Below are 16,146 nucleotides of genomic sequence, written 5' to 3' on the forward strand. Positions count from 1 at the left end.
GGACAATTAAAGGATACTACAGAGATGGAGAATATGTTAGCCTAAATGAATCCACCCCTCCCAGTCATATTAATACTCACATTCCTCGAGGCACAGGCCGAGGAGGTGGAGTTGCAGCTATCTTCCACTCTAGCCTACTAATCAGCTCTAAACCTAAACTAAACTATAACTCATTTGAAAGTCTTGTTCTTAGTCTTTCGCACCCAAGTTGGAAATCACTGCAACCAATTCTTTTTGTTATAGTGTACCGAGCACCTGGCCCGTACTCTGAATTCTTATCTGAATTTGCAGAGTTTTTGTCAACTTTAGTCCTTAAAACGGACAAAGTTATTATTGTAGGGGATTTTAATATTCATGTGGACGTTGAGAATGACAGCTTTAGTACTGCGTTTATCTCTCTGTTAGATTCCATCGGCTTCTCTCAGAGTGTTCATGAACCGACTCACTGTTTTAACCACACCCTTGACCTTGTTTTGGTGTATGGTATTGAAATTGAACATTTAGTGGTGTTCCCACAGAATCCCTCTTTATCTGACCACTGTTTGATAACTTTTGAGTTTGTATTGCTGAACTACACGCCATTGGGCAAAAATTTCTATACAAGATGTCTGTCTGATAGTGCCATAGCTAAATTTAAGGATGCGATTCCATCAGCTCTAAATACATTATCTAGTCACAAAGTAACGGAGGACTCCTATGCTAATTTCAGTCCCTCCCAAATCGATCATCTTGTTGATAGTGCTGCAGGCTCGCTGCGAATGACACTCGACTCTGTAGCCCCCTCTCTGCCGGCTGACAGAGAGTCACAGCTCTATTGAGCCAAGTATTCCCATAGCTCTCAGTAGTTACGATTTCATGAGCTTCTTTAATAATAAAATTCTAGCTATTAGAGACAAAATTCACCAAGACCTGCCCTCAATTGGCACCGACTTATCTCTTAACTCAGGAACCTTAGAAACAGCTGTAGAACCAGATACATGTTTAGACTGTTTTGCTTCCCTCAATCTTTACCAACTAACTTCAATAATTTCTTCATCTAAACCATCAACCTGCCTCTTAGACCCCATCCCGACTAGGCTGCTTAAAGATGTTCTACCCTTAGTCAGCACCTCTATACTAGATATGATCAATCTATCTTTATCAACAGGCTATGTACCACAGTACTTTAAAGTAGATGTAATTAAACCTCTTCTGAAAAAGCCCAAACTTGATCCGGATGTTTTAGCCAACTATAGACCTATATCTAACCTTCCATTTCTCTCTAAGGTTCTGGAGAAAGCAGTTGCTAAACAGCTGTGTGACTTTCTACAGAGCAATAGTTTATTTGAGGATTTTCAGTCAGGATTTAGAGCTCATCATAGCACAGAGACAGCACTGCTGAAAATTACTAACGACCTCCTCATTGCATCAGACAAAGGACTTGTCTCTGTACTGGTTTTATTAGATCTTAGTGCTGCATTTGATACCATTGACCATCAGGTCCTATTGCAGAGACTGGAATATTTCATTGGCATTAAAGGAACCGCTCTAAGCTGGTTTAAGTCCTATTTATCAGATCGATTTCAGTTTGTACATGTTAACGATGAGTCCTCCATGCACGCCAAAGTTACTCATGGAGTTCCTCAAGGATCTGTCCTTGGACCAATCCTCTTCACTTTATATATGCTTCCTTTAGGCAATATTATCAGGAAACATTCCATAAGCTTTCATTGTTATGCAGATGATACTCAGTTATATCTATCGATCAAGCCAGATGAAACTCATCAGTTAGCTAAACTTAAAATGTGCCTTCAGGATGTTAAAACCTGGATGACCTGTAATTTTCTCATGTTAAACTCAGATAAAACTGAAGTTATTGCTCTGGGGCCTAAGCACCTCCGTGACGCATTATCTAAAGATATAGTTTCCCTGGATGGCATCGCCTTGGCCTCCAGCACCACTGTGAGGAATCTTGGAGTTATCTTTGATCAGGACATGTCGTTTAAGTCTCACATTAAGCAAATTTCAAGGACCGCCTTTTTTCACCTACGTAATATTGCGAAAATCAGGAACATCCTGTCTAAAAATGATGCAGAAAAACTAGTCCATGCATTTGTTACTTCTAGGCTGGATTACTGCAATTCCAAATCAGGCTGCTCGAAAAAGTCCATTAAGACTCTTCAGCTGATCCAGAATGCTGCAGCACGTGTTCTGACAGGAACCAGGAAAAGAGATCACATTTCTCCTGTTTTAGCTTCTTTGCATTGGCTTCCAGTAAAATCCAGAATAGAATTTAAAATCATTCTTCTTACCTACAAAGCTCTTAATGGTCAGGCACCATCTTATCTTAAAGAGCTCATAGTACCTTACTACCCCACCAGAGCACTGCGCTCCCAGAATGCAGGGTTACTTGTGGTTCCTAGAGTCTCCAAAAGTAGACTAGGAGCCAGAGCGTTCAGCTATCAAGCTCCTCTCCTGTGGAACCAGGTTCCAGTTTGGGTTCAGGAGGCACCATCTCCACATTTAAGAGTAGGCTTAAGACTTTCCTCTTTGATAAAGCTTATAGTTAGGGCTGGCTCAGGTAGTCCTGAACCATCCCTTAGTTATGCTGCTATAGGCCTAGACTGCCGGGGGATTTCCCATGATGCACTGAGCTCCTCTCTCCTCTACTTTCTCTCCCTCTGTATGCAACCTTATCCCATTATTGCATGTTACTAACACAACTTCTCCCCTTTCTGTTAGTCTTGTGCTTTCTCGTCTCTCTCCTCTCTCCTCCTATCACTTCCTGCAGGTTTTCTGGCTCTGGAGCTGTGGAGTCTGGAGCTGTGGCTGCGGGTCACCTGCTGCCCCCGTGTTCCTGCTCGACACCCTCTGCTGCAACGACTATTGTTGCTAGTCTTATTGTTATTATAATCATTAACATTACGATGGTTACCATTAACACTATTATAAATATCTGTACCATTTTTCATTTAGTCTATAGCAACATTACCTTCACTGTGTGTACCTCTGTGTGTATATTGTGTAGGCTGCCTCCCTCCCCTCTCTCTCTCCTTACATCTCTCTCTCTCTCTCCTTACATCTCTCTCTCTCTCTCTCTCTCTCACCCCAACCGGTCGAGGCAGATGGCCGCCCACCCTGAGCCATGGTTCTGCTGGAGGTTTCTGCCTCTTAAAAGGAAGTTTTTCCTTGCCTCTGTCTCCTAGTGCTTGCTCTTGGTGGGAACTGTTGGGCTTCTGTAAATAACATCACAGAGTACGGTCTAGACCTGCTCTTTTATGAAAAGCGCTGTGAGATAACTGTTGTTGTGATTTGGCGCTATATAAATAAAATTGAATTGAATTGAATTGAATAAATAGAATTTGTGAATGTTTTGCCTTTGGAAAAGCACTTTTATTGTTAATGTGTGTTAAACATGCCTGTTCACTGATTGTGAAACGTAAGAGCATTGACTGCTCACTGCTCTTGATTTCACATTGTTTAAATGAAGAAAAAATGTCTAACCCACACTAATCAGGACACTGTGTGATGAGAACAAAATAAACCAACTTGACCCTAAAAATTCTCTCCCTCTCTCTTTTGCAGTACAACATCATCGAAATTGAGGTAAGACGATCTGACCATTTTCTTTCTCAGGTAAAAAAGCCTAAACCTTTTTAGTGTTTACCCCACCGCTATGAAATATTTGAATATATATATATTTTAAATTAATTTTTTTTTTAATTTTGCACTTCACAAACTCAACCCCAATACTGTTGGCTAGCTGAGCTAGTAAGTGGACCTTTTAGTTAAGATATTTTGTCAAACTACATTGAATACCAATATGTCTGTAACAGGACACTAATATTAGCCTACTTATGCACTGGTCAGCATCTGTTTTCATCTATTTCAAATAATATGTCGTCAGTTTCAAGCTTTAAAATTGCTTCAAGTAAACATGTTTTTTAAACTGAGAGTCAACAATTTTACACTTTCAAAATGTCCCAGATTTATCTGCCATCTTGTTGAAGGAGATAAATGTATAATGAGCTGCTGGTTAGCAGTGTATATCTGTGTGGCATGTGTACTGTCACCCTGTATTCACATTAGTATCCTGTTTTTGTCATAAATACATGTTCTTCCCATTTGCCTTAATGCACAGGATCCTAACAACAACAGGATTGGGCAGTGGCTGAATGAAACATCGAATGGTAAAATACTGCAGCTTTCTTACTCCCTGAACTCTGAGGCCCGTGAAGGAACCTACCAAGTCATTGTGTCGATTGGTGAAAATAAACTATATCAGAGCTTCAAGGTGGAGAAATATGGTACGTTATTTTTTTCCACTTCCGTTTCAGTGCATTTATGATGAAGCAAGAATGCTAACAGTCATGTTTTGTCCCCAGTTTTGCCAAAATTTGATGTAACAATAAATATGTCTGATGAAGCAAGTATTGAGCAGGAAGAAATCAAAGCTGAAGTATGTGCAAAGTAAGTAAAACCCCTTTAACTCACTCACACTCTTAGATAATCTAAAATAGGTTCAGTTTGGTGTGAATGACTCCTTTTCAACAGCCCAGTGTTTTTCTTCTATGTCCCTCTAAATAGGTATACATATAGACAGCCTGTGCCAGGCAGTGTTGAAGTGCAGCTGTGCCGACCTCTTAATCAGTATATTTATCCTGCCCGTGTAATCATCCCTGAGCATCCAGAAGGAATCCCTGACATAACTGCCCCATGCTACAACGAGACAAAGCAGGTACAGTTGCTGTGGCAACTCATTTGTGCTGTAACAAAGGTGCATTAAAGTTAGACCTTACGCCCATACAGAACAAATGTAAACTGGGTAACAAGCGGTCTTGCCTGGTGACGATAATTAGTTCCAGCATGTTTGTGTTCATTTGTTTCAGCATGCTCAGAGAGCTTTTGAAGTTCGTTTTCCAGTTGCAAAATCCACATTTTGAAAATAACGGCTTTGAGATTTGGCCAGATTTGATTATCATTTTCAATCCACAGACATTGATCCAAGAAACTAAAGCTTACCCAAAAGTGGCATCTGAAGTTAGGTCCCACAGGTTAGGTCTTTTTAATTCATAAACATATCTTTTTACCTTTTATGATTACATTGGCCATAAATCCAAGAAAAATATCACCAACACAGAATGCTTATTACAGGCATAGCAACAGTAAATATGTGTTGGGTTAGCAAACACTTGCACAGAATGCACTGTTCAGCCATAGATACAGTAATTGTGCAGTGTAAAAATAGGTCTACAGTATTCTGACTGAGCAAACCTGGAGTTAGTTTGTGTGACTTTAATCAGCCAAGTTAGTTTCGTCATTGTGAGTGCACAACATGCCCCGTACCTAACAGTGACCCCCCCCTACATAAGAGACCCAACCTTTCTGATCACGAGCAAGCCCTTGAAGACACAGGCAAGGAAAAACTCCCTTTTAGCAGGACTGTGACTAAGGGTCGGTGGTCGGTGGCCATCTGCTTCAATATTAATACAATATCCACACAGAAATATGGAACATGGGGCAGCAGGAAGCCTGCAACCACAGATCTAGACTCCACAGCTCTAGAGCCAGAAACACCTGCAGAAAGAGATAGAAGGAAAGGAGAGGGACAAGAAAGCACAAACCTATGCTTGAATTGAATTAGTCTCTGTCACTGACTTTGGCGTGTATGCAGGATTCATCCCTAACATGTACAAACTGAGATAGATCTGATTAATAGGATTTTAAGCAGCTTAGAGCAGTTCCCTTAATGCCAATTAATTGTCCCTGTCATAGGATGTGTGAATTCTGACTGTAAATCCTCAAATAAAACATTGCTATGTTGAAAGTTACACAGCTGATTGGCTGCTTCCTGAAGAATCTTTGGGAGGAAGGGAAAGTTAGATGTAGGTCTATAGGCAGGGTGCGGATGTTTTTTTTAATGAAAATAAATCTCCCTGTGGATTGATTGCAAAATTTATCACAGTGTGAGAAAGGTTTTCTCCCACCTGTCTCAGTCTGTCAGGTGGGAAAAATAAAAAGTGTGATGCAGAGTTGCAATGAAAAGATAGAAAAGAGATGCAAGCTGTGTTTAACTCTGAACTTTGAAGTGCAGTGAGTAGGTAAGGGAAGATCAACTGATTGAAAAATTCTTTATTTTAATTATTGTAGCTTCAGTAATATTGGCTGCCTTCCCTTCGACACACAGTTCTGCTGCTCACCGGAGCAAATGTCTTGTGACTGTTGATAGGCTGTTATTCGTGATTTGTATCTAACAATTCTGTGGGTGGGACATTGAACAAGACTACAGAGTAGTGATTACCTACAGACAGAGACAGGCAGCTAGATCAGAACCAAAGTAGCACATTTGAAAATAAATTTAACCAAACAAACAACAAAACAAAACAAAACAAACCACAGATCGATCCAACCCTGAGTTTTGTGATCTGTTAGATAACCAGTGAAGTTGCACTGATTACTCTGAGGAGGGTATACATTTTTTTCCCAGCAGAGCAGAGGCAGGGATATATATACCAGAAAGGGGGAAATCCCCCCAAGACATATTAATCGCTTAGATGAAGAAAGCATTGAAGTATCATTTGCAGTGAGCCTGCAGCACTATCAACAAGATGATCAATTGGAAATGAACTAAAGTTACCATAGGAGTCCTCTGTTACATTGAGACATAGAACTGAATGAAACTTTTTTTTGAATGAAAGTTTTTGTGTGTGTAATTTACATGTGCCCATGTGTTTGTTACATGAGAAAGAGAAGCGTCTCTACATTTGTAACTTAAAGTAGGTGAGGATGAACAGTATGATTCAGTATGTGTTCGATTGTGTCTCCATAACTTGCTTGAATTGTGGATACTGAAAACTAAATAAAGGTATGAAAAAGCTGAACAAAGTTTGACTGAATAAGAATATGAAGGTTTAAAATGTCCTTATTTTATTGTATTTTCTAGATGGACAAGAGAGGCTGTGCCACTTTTTTCTTCAAGATGTCAACTTTCACAAAACTTGACCAAAAGGTGCTGCAAGATGTGCTGGACCTCAGTACCAAGGTGGAAGAGGAGGGGACGGGCAAGTATAATATATTTCATATAGTATATTTATAATTATATTTATTTGTATTAAGAAAATCACAATGTCATATGTTTAAACATTGTTGTAACATGGAGGCTTCTTGTACAGGGATTTTATACCAACAGGAGAAGAGAATAGGGATTTCATATGTTGTTGGAAAGCTGTCCTTCATTGACACACCCAAGATTTATGACCAAGGATCAAATGTGGAGGGAAAAGTAAGTGCATGTGGTCTCCACTTCTTCAGTCTGATTCTATTCACAGTGCAAATGAAGCCATGATACAACTTTGTGCTTCTAACAGATTAAAGCAGTTCACTACAATAATACACCCATTCCTGACATGCCAGTGTACCTGTTTGAGGGTGAAAGGTGGTCAGCACGTCTGGTACAGAACCTCACAACTGACAGTGATGGGATTGCCACCTTCTCATTCAGCTCTGCTGACTTTAAAGGAGACATCCACCTCTACGTAAGTAAACGAAAAAACATTCTTCTACCTCTTCCACCATGAGCTCATTTGTGGTGTTTCTCTTCTGCAATCTAGGTTGGCAACAAACCGACGCTGGACTACGTTGGTTATAGAATGCCATACTATGAGGCTGGAGATCAAGTGTTGTCTGCGGCTGGACCTTCTTCTCCTGATTCTAAAACAGTCAGCACCCTGGAGGTGAAGAAGAAGGATCAGCTTCTTCTCTGTGGCAGAGAAGAAGACATTTCCATCAAATACACTGTAGTTGGAGAGAACCGGGGCCCTGTGGATGTGATGTATCTGGTGAGTGGTGGGTGAAGTATTACTCAGCTGGTCACCACTTCTCTTCCAGAGACATGGACATAGGGAAGATGCTTTTAAAATGAAGTTTCAGATTAATGACACCTGGCCTAAAGTAAAACACTTAATGTCATTTAGCCGTTGAAACATGAGACACAGAAACTGTCCATATTACCCAGGAGATTTCCTGTTTCTGTGCTACATGGTAACATATTAGCTAGAGTAGCTCCGATCATGATTTTTTGAGCCGATCACCGATTGCTGAAAGCAGTATTGGCTGATACCGATCACTTGGTCTTTGGAGCCTTTTATTTATCATGTAGTATTATACAGTATACTGTATATTTATTTAATTGGTCCTATAAACAATGTTAAGTGTTATTAAGTTAACAGATGATAAAGTATCATGAAATGCCAACTGTTTATTTTGTTGCCAGGATACATGGGCAACAAATTCCACCAAATCTGTCTTAGAGACTTAAGCCATAGCAGCCTTTGCCTGGTTACTGTAAACATCTTATAGCTTAACAAATATAGCTTTACTGTGGAATCAACTACAAAAACAGAACAAACAGCATCTTTATAAATTAACTACAACCATAAAAACTGCAACAAAAAAGGCTGTAGCCAAAATATTCAGGAGATAAAGGAGCCCAGACATCCTGAGTCAATGATAAACTCTGAAGTAGCTGCTTTTTGTTCTGGAAAGTTCAGGCAGGTTCTGTGGGCTTTAGGGCCCGTGTCCACCAAAGCATTTTTACCGGCTGAAAACGCCACCTGCTGTTCTGAAACGCCTAGCTGGGAGCGCTAGGGTGGGTTTTTTTTCAAGACGCTGTGGTTGCTATGATACATATCCAACAAAGGTTAAAATCAAGGGCAACTGGACTTGGTTGAAGCTACTGGAAGACGTTTCGTCCCTTATCCAAAGGACTTCTTCACTTCTGACTGACTGGCAGGGAAACTCAGCTATTTAACCTCAGTGGGATCGTTATCCCGCTGGTTCGTTAGTGTTCCTTGTTGCTGTGACGACAGTCGTTACAGTCGTTAAGACTACCTGTGGCCAAGACTGAACGACCATCGTTGGTATCTTCACCTGAGGCCAATAGGTTACGTTTGTTGAGTTTCCTGGGAAGTGATGAAAGGACAGCATTGAAAGTGGGGGATAAGTGGTGGCGTAGACCCCCTCCCCTGTTCAATGACGGCTTCTCCACCCTGGTGTAGATGGCTTCCCTGACACCTCTTTCAAACCATCCATCTTCTCTGTCTAAAATGTGCACCTGGTGGTCCTCAAACGAGTGTCCTCTGTCCTTCAGATGTAAGTAGACTGCAGACTCTTGACCTGAGGAGTTGGCCCTTCTGTGTTGAGCCATGCGTTTGTGTAGTGGTTGTTTAGTCTCCCCAATATACAGGTCTGTGCATTCCTCACTGCATTGGACCACATACACTAGATTGCTTTTCTTAGAAGAAAAGCAATCTAGTGTATGCGGTCCACACACACTAGATTGCTTTTCTTCTAAGAAAAAACGTGGCACTCCCATTGCAATGAATTGAAAAAAGACGCTGGCGTCAGAAAAAAAATACTTTGGTGGACACAGGGCCTTAGGGGGGAGAGGAGTGGAGAGAGGGAGAGGGGGCTACAGAGAGTAGCTGCCTTCAATGAGATTTGAAAATAAGGAAAATTCAAATAAATAAAAGTGCAATGTTAATTCAATATTATACTATAATTTATAGTGTATAGTATATATTGTTAATATTACATATAGTTAGGCTATTATATTCATTATAGGCTAATTTCATTTGGTTTACCACTAGTAGGCTATAGGCCTTATATCATTTCAGTGGATTGTTTTAATTTTTTATCCTTGTGCATGAAGCACGCGTTGATGTCACTTCCCCTTCCGGAACACACTGGACTGAGTGGCAGAACATCTGGGGCGAGTTCAATCTCAAAATGTTTTGCACCGTTTTGCAACATTTTCTGATTAAACGACATGTTTCCTTGCAACATAGCGCAACGTTCTGCAACGGGCTTTGAGGTATGTTTTCTCCCTATTGGTGGGTGTGTCTCATGTGTTACCCAATCAGCAGCGAGAAGTTTGTAAATACAATGGTGTTAAAAAGGAAGGAAAATTCAGTGCGATTGCGTACACAACAAGGACTGTGTTTGAAATGGGCTAAACTGCTGTTTCAGAAGGTGTCTAACAGGACAGCGAGGCATCGAGTGCTGTTCGAAACTGCTCGAATGATCTCTTCCTGTCTTCTGAGATGCCTTCAAGCTGCCCCAGTAACAGACAGTTTTGAAGGCAGCATCAATGATGACTTAATGCTGACTATTACCCATTAAAGCAGCGCGTCTGCAGCCGCCAGAGCTTTCGAAAACTGGTCAAGTTGGCGGACAAACGAGCCGAATTTGTACACAAATATACGTTTTTAAAGGTTTTTAGTAGTTTTCTCGCTTTGATTTTTGAAAATCTAGCGAGAACTAAACACTGAACTATCATATTAGCCCGGGACTGTAACCAACCAAGTTTGTTCAGTATGATTTCTGAGGCGTCTGTTAGCCGTTTGGCTTTTCAATAGCTAGTTAGCTGATACTAAGGCAAATGTCTCTTCTGACAACCAGAAATGGACGTAGTCATCGTGACGTCACCCGTTGGTTTGTGGACTGGCGTTTTGAAGCTTCGAGTTTGGCCGATAGGGCGCTGCCATGTCGAGTTTTTGCAACCAGGAAGTGCCCGGAAGTGAAGATACGGCGGAGCTAACGGCCGTGTGCAGAGCTAGCAAGCTTGCTTAGCTAGGTGCAACTATAAGTCATGTTAGCTGTCATTTTAACAGGGCTTTGTCTAGCGAACAACAGTCTTAAAACTGAACGTACTCACCAGAGAAAGAGAACAGCCAACTCCTGTGCCGTGGGTAAGAGTCACTCTAACCTGATTGACAGGTTGCCATGGTAACGATTTGTCAATCAAAGATAGTCCCACCCTGAAACATACTCTGCTTTGTGGTCTACTTTAAAATAAATGGGACCATAATTTACTAAATGAACATCATTTTGTATGGAAGAAGACGTGAAACTAGCGACTGAGACCATAAACTCAGGAAAGTGTTTACTGGGGTAATTATTCAGCTGAGATGTAGGGTCATTTTCCCATTATTTCTAATGGAGCCAGACTTCTTTTTGCAACCAGAAGAGTCGCCCCCTGCTGGATTTTCAATAGAATGCAGATTTTAGGTACTTCCGCATCGGCTTCATATTGTAGACCGGAAGCTTCCCGCTTGCTTCTGAGGCATCTGTCTATTATGGTATCGAGGCAGCGAGGCAACTGCCTTCCGTTTCGAACACAGCCAGGGTGTTCGTTGAAAAAAACGTTTTGCGATGTTTTGTCGGCACTGAACTCAGCCCTGTTACCAAGACTGCGTTTAGCAAACCGGAAGTAAAACAAGTGATTATTTGCTCAAATTAAAGGCAGTAGGACTCAACAGTGATCCTTACTGCTTACCAAAGCACCAGTGGTCCAGCTCTTTCCCATTTTAGATGTGTTGTTTGTGTTTTAGCTGATTCAAGCTAACACTGCTGCTCGTCTTTCTGCCACTCAATGAGCGTAACTGCGTTCTGTGACATCATGCGCATACCGTCTCTGATTTTATTAAGGTTAAAAATATGGGAGATTTACAGGGAAACATTTAAACGGGAAGATACGGGGTGAGAACGGAAAAATACAGGAGAATCCCGGGGGAAACGGGAGGGTTGACATGAGAGGAGTACTGGTCGGGGTGAAGTTAGTTTAATATTCAACATTCGTCGGTTTTCACACCTGTTACATTCAATAGGTCCGTGTCAAAATCTCCATTTCTCACAGTTTAGGGATATATTGGAGAGCTAATTCAGGCAGAAGTTTCACAGCTGTGATCACCTCAAAATCCCTGAGGATAATGACGCAGTCGAGAGCGCAATGCACTGAATGTCTGTCAAATGTGCCTGTCACTGTAGGGGGAGTTAGAGACCGTCTGCAAATTGCAACACATCCATTTCAATCTTCAATAAATGTTTTTCAACATAAAAATCTCAAACCACTGCTAATATAACTAGTGACCACCCTCAAACATTTCACACCTGTAAGTTTGTAAGCAAACATGAAAATAAATTAATACATTAATTAAATTCTTAATTATGCACATTACAAGTAAACAATTTCAATAGCTTGCTCATTTATCAATATATTGGCACCAAATCACCTCTCATCTGTCCTGCACATCCTCTCACAACATTCACACCTGTAAGTTTCTGAAAAAGGCCCTTAAGGAATCCCTTAACTCCAATATCAGAGACCCAATCCCTGAAATATGTACTTTTTGACATTTTAATTTCAATAGCTTGCTTATTGTTGAATATATTGGCATCAGATCACCTCTCATCTATCCTGCACATCCTCTCACAACTTTCACACCTGTTGGTTTCTGAAAAAAGCTCTAAGAGAATCCCTTAACTCCAATATCAGGGACCCATTGCCTGAAATATGTACTTTTTGACATTGTAATTTCAGTAGCTTTATTATTCATGAATATATTGGCATCAAATCACCTCTCATCTCTCCTGCACATCCTCTCACAACTTTCACACCTGTTAGTTTTTGAAAAAAGCTCTTAGAGAATCCCTTAACTCCAATATCAGGGACCCATTGCCTGAAATATGTACTTTTTGACATTTTAATTTCAGTAGCTTTATTATTCATGAATATATTGGCATCAAATCACCTCTCATCTCTCCTGCACATCCTCTCACAACTTTCACACCTGTTAGTTTCTGGGAAAAAGCTCTTAAAAATCCCTTAACACCATTATCAGGGACCAAATGCCTGAAATATGTACTTTTGACGTTGTAATTTCAATAGCTTGCTCATTTATGAATATATTGCCACTAAATGGCAACCAGAACAAAATGTTTTCAGAGAAATACATTTTTATCAAAAAATGATTTGAAATCAATAATACAGAATTCTGATTTAAACAATTCATAACATTAATTAACTCCAATGAATGATTCCAAATCAAAATCCAATGCAATGCATCATTAACAAAATGAACACTGGTCAAAATTGGTAGATACAGTAGTATGTAGACAATGCATAGACATTAAACAGTGCATTCTGCAATCAGGAAAATTTCATTGGCACAAAGTAGTAACTCATTAGTCTTGATGACTATACCATTGACACTATAAGATGTTGTACTGACCACATAATGTGATCCCCCTTAATAACCAAAATACACAGCCTAAATAAAATACATGCTGAAGTGCATCAATTAATGTCTGGTTGTATGTACAGGAATAGTATCCCAGAGTCAGTTGATTCCTCAAGTCTGCTGTATCTCCAGTTGTGAGCTCTAACAGACCTGTAGGGGGGAAAAAAGTTACAAATAACAATAGAAAGCAATCCAGAAAACAGTGAACATGTACTGACATCAAATATTAGAACAATAATGATAGTTAACATTCAGTACCATAGATTGATAAAGACAGATAGAAAATTAAGGTAGAACACTCAAATAAGTAAAATCTCCAACTAACTATTGGATGATACATAAAATATTCTATTTTTTTGTTTCTTTTGGAGTAACAAATTATGAACATACATAAACATAAATTATGGACAGGTGACGTACTGTTACAGTCTGGAGGGTGTTTTTGTGAAGACGGGCCAAAACGGAGGACTTTAGAAACAATGACGCAGACGCTCACACTTGGCTCTCTGATTGGGTCTTATAAGTCATGCAAAGCAGAAACATGATGCTACCGACAGAGTTTTTGAGTTGACTAAAATATTCTGTACCATGCAAATAACACTTATCTGCCTACACTTGTACTGTGCATGTCGCCGTTTACTTTGCGACGACTCCCAGTCTGTTTTCCGCCGCCACAGTCCCAGCTCGTTATTGCTGCATGGAAAAAATAAATCTGGTCTGATTCTTCGTCTACATTTCTTTATTCTTTTGCCAAATCTTCTGTAGAAGAGACCATCTGCTTCATGTTTACACACCGGCATGCCCAGTGTACCTGAACGGCCAGCAGATGTGCATTTTCATGTAGACGGAGATCAACTCTAAAACGCAGCAAATAGGCTACGCTGGTGTGGACAGAGATCGTATTCATTTTAATTCTCCTTTGTAAACTAAAATGCAGTAGTGTGGATGGGGCCTGAGCCTAAGTGCTCAAAAAGAAACTAACATTCACACACTGGTGGGCAATCATCCTTGCCCAAGGACACTTTGACAGATAGCTTGGAGGAGCCGGGGATTGAACCACCAATCTTCCAATTAACGGGCAACCCGCTCAACCTCCAATGACACATACACTCAGCATGCAACATAAGTTGTAATGATGGAGGTGTTTGTGCCTAGGGGCCCTCAGATTTGAAAAATATGCCTGATTATTCCTTGCGAGTTATTTTTCTAAGACTATTGTTACTGAACATGCAAAACGACTCAACAAACTGATCCGCAAGGCCAGTGACGTTGTGGGGGTGGAGCTGGACTCTCTGTCGGTGGTGTCAGAGGAGGAGGCTGTCCAAACTACATGTCATCTTGGACAATGTCTCCCACCCACTCCATGACTTGCTGCTCAAACACAGGAGCAATTTCAATGCAGGACTCATTCCCCCAAAATGCACCACAGGGCGCCACAGGAAGTCATTCCTTCCTGTGGCCATCAAACTTTAAAACTCCTCCCTTTAAGTGTCTGACACTTAGTCAGTTATTAAACTAGACCTCATTACCTATTTTCTGTCCAATATTACCTTTTTAATAATTAATGTGCAATATTCTCTGCTGCTATTTATTTACTTGTCCTTTTTGGTTCACCATAATAATTCTTAATAATGTAAATATTGTACATACCCACACACCTTTATATTTGTCTTTATTTTTTATATTTATACTATTATATTTATATACTTGTTATCTATCTACCTTTGACAAGTGCAACTGTGACAAAGAATTTCCCCTCGGGGATCAATAAAGTATTTCTGATTCTGATTATTTCTGATTCTGATCAACTAGTCAACATTTAAGTTGACTGTCAAAGCGACATAAAATTCCTATTTATTTCAGAGGTTGCACGCCTATGGAGCAACTAAGAGTTCAGTGTCATGCTCAGAGACACATTGTGTGGATTTGCCACAGTGGGAATTGAACCCAAGTTTCCCACACCAAAGGGGCACTGCACTGCACCATCAGGATACCAAATCAAGTGCTAAGCCAAAGGCATCAGTCCCAATGAATGTATTAGTCTGGTAATGCACAAAGAGATGTCATGACAGTTTTTAATACAGGACAATGAATCCTGGACCAATAAAATTAAAATTTAAAGTCAGATCACAAACAAGGGATATAGAGCCAAATTTAGTAGCCCCCCAAACTAAAAATTTCACGTATAATGTGCCAGATACAACCCTTGTTGTAGATTGTTTTTAAAAAATGAAGATACATACCCCTGAAGGAAAAAAATATGTCCTTGTTTGACCATCAAGGCACAGTATTCATTTTCACACCTTTCGAAGTTCACTCAGGATTTGATCACTTAGATTTTCAGTACAGGTACTGTCAGGTGAGTGGTCTGGATTAAAGTTATCAATGTCACACAGACAGGCACATCATTTCTAAGTAAAAGTTTTATGAAAGGAACGTTTAATGGCTTTTCCACAAATAACAGCTGGGCAATCAGGCAATGGGTCTCTGATATTGGTGTTAAGGGATTCCCTAAGAGCTTTTCCCCAGAAACTTACAGGTGTGAAAGTTGTGAGAGGATGAGCAGGACAGATGAGACATAATTTGATGCCAATATATTCACAAATGAGCAAGCTATTGAAATTATAATGTCAAAAGGTACATATTAGACAGCATTGGGTCCCTGATATTGAAGTTAAGGGATTCCCTAAGGGCTTTTTCAGAAACTTACAGGTGTGAAAGTTGTGAGAGGATGTGCAGGAGAGATGAGAGGTGATCTGATGCCAATATATTCAACAAGACTATTGCTATTGAAATTACAATGTCAAAAAGTACATATTTCAGGCATTGGGTCCCTGATATTGGAGTTAAGGGAGTTTATTATTAAGTCAACAAGAATTTACAAATAATACCTAATCTACATTGATTACTGTGGTTGACTACAGTCGTGTGACACCAAAATGTGTGACCTATCAGTTTCTGTTACCCAAATGGCAAGTTAAGAACCAGAGGCTTTGTTGACAATGTGAAGCGGTTGCAGTTTGGTTGAGTTTAGGTACCGAAAGTACTTGGTTATGGTTAGGAAAACATTGTCGTTTGGGAATCTGAT

General features: G+C 40.2%; 2 protein-coding genes across 3 annotated transcripts in view; both read left to right on the forward strand.

The window, feature by feature from the left end:
* LOC119882654 (alpha-2-macroglobulin-like) overlaps positions 1–16,146 on the forward strand; it is a 237,305-nt gene that overhangs the window by 1,749 nt on the left and 219,410 nt on the right. The gene's annotated exons all lie outside the window — the stretch shown is intronic.
* LOC119882659 (alpha-2-macroglobulin-like protein 1) overlaps positions 7,324–16,146 on the forward strand; it is a 41,150-nt gene continuing 32,327 nt past the window's right edge. The window contains exons 1-2 of the mRNA XM_038692814.1: positions 7,324–7,514; positions 7,590–7,817. Coding sequence (XP_038548742.1) covers positions 7,386–7,514; positions 7,590–7,817 — 357 coding nt within the window. The 5' untranslated portion in view covers positions 7,324–7,385. The remainder of the gene's footprint in view (positions 7,515–7,589; positions 7,818–16,146) is intronic.

This window comes from Micropterus salmoides, unplaced genomic scaffold (assembly GCF_014851395.1).
Source record: "Micropterus salmoides isolate LMB-PRFRI ecotype aquatic unplaced genomic scaffold, ASM1485139v1 Ms_hic_scaffold_3, whole genome shotgun sequence".
Taxonomy (NCBI): domain Eukaryota; kingdom Metazoa; phylum Chordata; class Actinopteri; order Centrarchiformes; family Centrarchidae; genus Micropterus; species Micropterus salmoides.